The sequence below is a fragment of the Oncorhynchus keta genome, chromosome 6 (genome assembly GCF_023373465.1).
Source record: "Oncorhynchus keta strain PuntledgeMale-10-30-2019 chromosome 6, Oket_V2, whole genome shotgun sequence".
NCBI classification, from domain to species: Eukaryota; Metazoa; Chordata; class Actinopteri; order Salmoniformes; family Salmonidae; genus Oncorhynchus; species Oncorhynchus keta.
Genome location: NC_068426.1, coordinates 26,250,182 through 26,257,379, shown reverse-complemented (window position 1 = coordinate 26,257,379; position 7,198 = coordinate 26,250,182). Strand labels below are relative to the sequence as shown.

The 7,198-nt window shown below is 42.2% G+C and overlaps 1 protein-coding gene across 2 annotated transcripts in view; it reads left to right on the top strand.

Moving 5' to 3' along the window:
- The first annotated feature begins 4,028 nt into the window (after positions 1 to 4,028).
- The window catches only part of LOC118385286 (regulator of G-protein signaling 3-like), a 249,205-nt gene continuing 246,035 nt past the window's right edge, over positions 4,029 to 7,198 (top strand). Inside the window, exon 1 of one of the 2 annotated variants that reach the window (XM_052521187.1) lies at positions 4,029 to 4,205. In XM_052521187.1, the coding sequence (XP_052377147.1) occupies positions 4,162 to 4,205 (44 nt within the window). In that variant the 5' untranslated portion in view covers positions 4,029 to 4,161. Of the gene's footprint in view, positions 4,206 to 4,561; positions 4,781 to 7,198 lie in introns of those variants that run through there. The other variant, XM_035772294.2, reaches the window with a different exon arrangement.

Below are 7,198 nucleotides of genomic sequence, written 5' to 3'. Positions count from 1 at the left end.
GATGTTGCAATGTACTTGATTCAAACCTGTGACAATCTGTTAAGTTACTCAACGATGTAGCTGTAAACCGAACCGGTCTCTGTCCTACTTCCCGAATGACCTCTTTCCTCTTCTTACCCTCCTCCTTCTTTGTACCTCTTCACTCTCTCCATTGTTTTACTTTACCGAGACTGAGTTCTGTCTGAAACTTGAATCCTTTGTCTTTGTAAATCACGCTCCTTCCTCCCGGTCTCTTTCTTCATTCCTCCCTCTTCCTTGGTGAATACCTCACCCCATCCCTCTGGGCCCTTGGGTGTCAGAACCTTCCCAGACTTGATCTGCTAGTGATCTTACATTACCTCCTACTAGTCCAATGTCTGTACACTATGCCCCTTCAGTCTTCTTCGAGGCCCCCATACATATGTAGGAGGCCAGGATATGAAGATGTAGACACATTCCTGTGGCCTTAAAGCCCTACGTTTTAACACACGTCTACACTTACGTTCGTAGGGAGGAAAGCAACATATGAGAAAACAATGCAATATGGGCTTAATGCGAATGCAACTGGTTGTTTTGCAAAAATGGTGCATTGATGTTACTGGACATGTTTGAGTTGTGCGTTCGTATCTCACGTTCAGAAATTGGCCTGACCTGAATAGCATTAAACCAATAGCTCCTTGTGGAAAGGAAAACAATTGCGATGTAATTTTTACTGGTGTTTAATAATCTGCTATCCAATACTATAATGGGTATTAAGGTTGAACTGCTAATTGCCTAAGTATTAATTGAATGATCCTGGATCCAGGAGCTAACTGGTGGCTGTGGTATATTTTACAAAAACTGCTGTTTGGTTTGAGGTGGTTGTGTAGCTGGTGCCGGGTTGATCGAGAATGCTGGTCAGTAGAACACCTTGAACCCCAATATGCTGTCATTACTCACATTTTGGAGGAAACCCATTGCAATTAATATTTATGAGGACAGCTACTTAAAGTGATTTTCTAGTCATTACTCAAACAGAACTATGCCCATCCCACCCCACCCACCCAGAAACCCCGTTAGGTCAGGACAGGACAGCGCCCTAGGGGGGGACCCTGTTAAGCCCCAATGAAAGAGAGCAGTGTTCTACTGGTCATTGAGTCAATCTGCTTCATACCCCCACTGTGAAGCCTGATTCCATTGAGCCTGATGCGCTTCACAATGATAATGTTGACAGTCTGAGCTAACCGGTCATAGAGAGCTAGCTATTTTGGCTTGCCATGAACAAGGTAGAGGCTTACAGATGTAGATTCATAATTTGAGCCAGTTTGCTACAACAGGAAAATAATCCTGCAACAACAGGAATTGTGAATTATTATTTGGATTACAATTAGTTAACTTTTTTTGTTGGGATTGATCCAATTTTGTTACGGCAAATCAAGTCTGATATTTTAAAGTGGAAATTACACATTTTGGAAGCCTTTTTAAACCTTGAATAAATACACTACAAGTTTGCATTTCTGTGCAGGAAAATTCTTAGCAACAAAATAGTGTCACCTGGTTTTCAGGTAACCTATAGCGAGAGTCTATTGCAGCCGAACTGTTGTCGAAACGTTGTCAATTTTGGTGCAGAGTTTTGGAGCCTCTGGCAGGTGTCTGCAGTGCAGATTTGATTGAATTCCAGGTGGAGTTTTTAAGAGGAAACAGAAGTTTTGTCCCTTTATCCAGACAAGCTACTAGACTGGCCTCCCTCCCTCTCCTCCTATCCCTACCCATGCTTGTCTGCATGTAGCACAGCTGCTTCCCTGGGCAGTCCATATCCTCTCTGATCCCCTCCCATTGTTCATTGTCACCTGTGCTACAGGGGCCAGATGTTAGAGCTTCCCCAAGGCAACGATCCCGACACACCTACAGTCTCCCCCAGCACTGACAGACATCCGGGCGGGCAACTCACACACACACGCACACACACACAGACACATACCAACATGCACGTACTGTAGCCAGGCACACATATGCTCCCCCACACACACACACACACACACACACACACACACACACACACACACACACACACACACACACACACACACACACACACACACACACACACACACACACACACACACACACACACACACACACACACACACCAGACGAAAGGATAACATTACCCCAGACGTGCTAGAATAATATCCACCCGTTGTTTTGCTACATGACAGGAAAGATGAAATGTGGTGAATGTATTTGGGATTTTCTACTAGTTGTGATAGTGTTTATAGTTGTCATATAGCTGAAGTAGTAGTCATAGCTCTACAAGGTTAGGTGAATAGAAGTTATTGCAGCAGTTGTAATTGTCTAGTTTTAGGGTTCACTACTTGTTGTTGCAGAGGTAATAACAGGTGTAGATGTAACAGTAATAGCTAGTAACAGTAATTTATAATCAAATGGCCACACGGACTATTTACATAGATTGCTGCTCCTCGCTGTTTACTACCTATGCATAGTCACTATACTCCTACCTACATGTACAAATGACCTCGACAAACCCATTGACTCGGTACCGGTACCCCCTGTGAGACACCTGAAACCCCACCTCTTTAAGGAATACCTAGGATAGGATAAAGTAATCCTTCTCACCCCCCTTCAAATATTTAGATGCACTATTGTAAAGTGGCTGTTCCACTGGATGTCATAAGGTGAATGCACCAATTTGTAAGTCGCTCTGGATAAGAGCGTCTGCTAAATGACTTAAATGTAATGTAAATGTAATGTATAAAGCCTCGTTATTGTTATTTTATTGTGTTACTTTTTATTTCATTTTTTAATACTTTATTTAGTACATTTTTTCTTAACTCTATTTCTTGAACTGAATTGTTGGTTAAGGGCTTGTAAGTAAGGTTGCGAGTTGTTACACACTCCCCTATGTATTTATTTGGACAGGGACTCTAAAACCTTTACATTTGGCTCTATACTCCAGAATTTTGGAGTTGAGATCAAATGTTTTATATGAAGGCGACAGTACAGAATGTCACCTTTTTATTGGAGGATATTTTCATACTTATCTGTTTTACCGTTTAGAAATGAAAGTACTTTTATGTATCTAGTATTTGGACAAATTCACTGATAGTGTATTATATTTACTAAAAAGTCTAGTATTCAGTCCCATATTCCTAGCAGTCAAAGATGACATCAAGCCTGTGCCCCTACAAACTTGTTGGATGCATTTGCAGTTTGTTGTGGTTGTGTTTCTGATTATTTTGTGCCCAATAGAAATGAATGGTAAATAATGTATTGTGTCATTTTGGAGTCACTTTTATTACAAGATTTACAGATGCATAAATATCATTCCCCCATGATCTTTGTGCATCTGTAACTTTCTCACACATCATTGTTCACAATTCATTCAGGAGTATCTACAATCATGGTAGCATCCACATTAATGTAGAAGTGTTTAGAATCCTATTCTATTCTTATTTACAACAAAAGTGACTCCGCGTGCATAGCACTTTGAATTTATTTCACTGTTGGATTTGTTGCCCTACCAGACAGAAGAAGAGGAGAATATGTGGTTTTCAAAAATGGCTTTATGGAATAGCTAGTAGAGTGAGTGTATAAGTGAATTTTTCCAAATATTTATGACACCTTCATATTGGTGGACTAGATACATACAATGCAATCATTTCCAAATGGTAAAACAGATATGTATGAAAATGAAATGTGACATTCTGTACTGCTGCCTCATATAAAACATTTGTTCTAAAAACCCAAAGGCTGGAGTATAGAGAACAGTACATTTTTCTTGAGCTTCACTGTCCAAATAAATATATAGAGGAGTGTAGTTGTAAAATTAAAGCATTTACTACCCCATCAAATCCAGTCCGGGCTCTAATCTCTCATGGACAGACTACATCATCTAACCAATTACGCGAGACTTTAGTTCTGGGTTAACCAAGATTACCCAGGCTCAGACAATGCAGCTCCATCCTCTCAGAATAGAGCCTTGTGATTGGGTGAGACCTGGGCCCGCCTCTCCTGGCTCCCGGACTATATAAAGCCACAGAGGAGCCTCTCCCGGGTTAGAGGAATGTGACAACTGAATTACCCTTGCCCTGAGCACATACACACACATACACACACACATACACTACACATACAGGACCTATACACACAGGACTACACGCAGGACCCTAAAGACTTGAGCCAATGTTCCCCGCTATGGTCGACTTTTCAGAGAAGTACCTGGAAAGGTAAGTTAGAACCCATGGGGGTTATACTCTGTGTGTGTGTGTGTGTGTGTGTGTGTGTGTGTGTGTGTGTGTGTGTGTGTGTGTGTGTGTGTGTGTGTGTGTGTGTGTGTGTGTGTGTGTGTGTGTGTGTGTGTGTGTGTGTGTGTGTGTGTGTGTGTGCTCTCTGCTGCTTTTAGAATAAATAGGGAGAGGGAAGGAGGGAGAGAGAGAGAGAGAGGGAAGGAAGGAAGGAAGGAAGGAAGGAAGGAAGGAAGGAAGGAAGGAAGGAGGGAGAGAGAGAGAGAGAGAGAGAGAGAGAGAGAGAGAGAGAGAGGGAAGGAAGGAGGGAGAGAGAGGGAAGGAGGGAGAGGGAGGGAGAGAGGGAAGGAAGGAAGGTGACGTTTTAGGCTCTGAGGGATACTACTCAAAAGCTGTTAGGAGGCTAGCTGACCTCTCTCCTGAATCTCATTTGCCAGCTGCTGGGTGAGAGGACTCACGTGTGGTTAAATCTATTTTGAGGACACTTGTATCTAGAGATTGGCCTTGTCTTTTAATAATCGGCCTGGATTTCTTAAGTGGTCTCTGTGGTTAGTAAGGTGAGTAATGCTGAGAATGGGCATTTAAATTAGTTAGATGGCTTAGTTTGGTGTTGATTTATATATACTGTACATTGTAGGACAATTCCTATTTTCAGCATTTTCCTTGGTTGGAAAAGAATGTACTACTGTATTGGAATTCAGATTCTGGCGCTCCTGAAAAGTACAGATTTATGTCTCAGTGTGTTTGCCTACTCTGTTTTTAAACATAGCCCACCCCGATCCCATGGAATTACTCTGGAAACCCACATTCCTATTCAACCTGGTCTCAGAGTCTTTCATAATATTCTGTACTTAAATCCGAGACACTCCAATTAGTATGATACTGTATGTTACGTTTCATATGGTATGTATTCATTTGTGTATTACCATCACCCATTTCGTATGATATGTTGCAAATTCAAATTTGAATATTATATGTTCCGAATTTGAAAAACGTACAATATGTTGCAAATTTGCAAATCATATTAAATGTTACGACTTTGCAAAACTTATGATATGTTACGAATTCTAGCTAGATGGCTAACATTAGCTTTCTGGCTAACGTTAGCTAGGCTAGGGGTTAGGGTTAAGTTTAGGAGTTAGTTTAAAGGGTTAAGGTTAGGATTAGAGGAAGTGTTAGCTAAAAGGGTTAAAATTAGGGGAAGGGTTAGCTAACATGCTAAGTAGTTGCAAAGTTGCTAAAAAAGTAGTAAATAGTTGAAAAGTTGCTAATTAGCTAAAATGCTAAAGTTGTCTGTGATGAGATTGGAACTCGCAACTTTTAGGTTTCTAGATGTTTGCATTATACCACCCTACTTTGATTTTCCCATCAAGTAACCATCTGTCCTATGTAACCATTCCAAACGTAACATATCCTACTAATTTCAGTGTCCCATATTTACATTTACTATGTTATGTCTAGTCTATGAGATCAGGCTGTCCTATTTAGTCTGTGGGAAAATAATGGGAGGACCCTACTGTCTCTTGCTCAGTGAGAATGATGTTGTCTTCATAGTGGGGAATAACAGGGACATGTGCAGCTACACTGTGTTATGCACACACACACACACACACACACACACACACACACACACACACACACACACACACACACACACACACACACACACACACACACACACACACACACACACACACACACACACACACACACACACACACAGCCAGAGTGGCGGACGGGGCAAAAACAACCCCAGAGTCGTTCACCTTGGGGTCTGGGACTACCCCTTACCCTTCTACCCTCTATCCTGATTGTAATGGTTGGGCGCTGCCTGGAGGTGTGGAGACGGGATCCAGTATACACAGGGAAACAGAGCCACTGGGTAGAACAGAAAGGTGGGATGTAGAAGCAACAGCAAGCCTGATTAACTGACATGGTTGAAACATCTAGTAGTTCAGAGCAAGACTTCATGCCCCAAACATCGAGTGATGACAGGCATGCGTTTTCTATGATTCTATAGTGGGACTATTCAGTAAGAGCATTTTCTATCTTTTCTTGCTACTATACTCCTATACATTTATATCTGTGTAATACCTCAACGTATAATTCTTTAATATAATACTATACTATGTAATTACTTTGTAATTACTTTTTTTTCACAGCGGGGTTATTTCTAGAATGTCAATAATGTTATTTGTCTCTATGTAATTTAACGTTGGTGGTGACACGCCCCCCCCAGCACCCGTGGCTGTCAGTCAGTCGGCCACACTTTAGTACATCTACTATACAGCTGCAGTGTGTCTTACCTGCATCTCCCCAGCTACCCAGTTCTCCCCTTGAGTTCTGAGTACTTAGCTAGCTAGATATCCCTGGGAGCACGGCCCAGTTTCACACTACCAGGAATAGCCTGGAGAGAGGGTATTACTGTCGGTAATGTGAGCCAGGAGAAGTGGGAATAACATGGAGAGAGAGACCTGAGATAATCATGGCGCTAAAGACCCTCCAGCCCCCTCTACACACAGACATGCGCACACACGCACACACACCACCAGGCCGGCGGATAGGGAGTGTGACAGATGATAGAAGTATCTTCTGATAGCGGGTGCGATGAATGGAATCAGAGTGCATCCTAATTTGTTAATCTCCCAGAGAGGGATGTGGCTATCCTACTATAAGATTAGCCTGTCAGGTTTAGGGCTATGTTTAATGAAGAGAGGAACAGAATCACATTGCTGCTCCTGGTGGCTGGGCAATTAGCGAGCCGGCCAGGGTATGAGGAGTGGGAGAGGGGTCGATGGTTAGAGTGAGGAAAGCATATTAAGACAATACAGATGTTGTTAAGGGCACAGGGCCAGGTGAATAGGAAGATGTCACTTATTAGGCGACAAGATCTCGTCCCAGGTATTTTGTCTTTAATCTTTTCACTCTCTCACTCTGTCCCTTCTCACCTTCCATCGGTCCCCTCTAATCTTGCC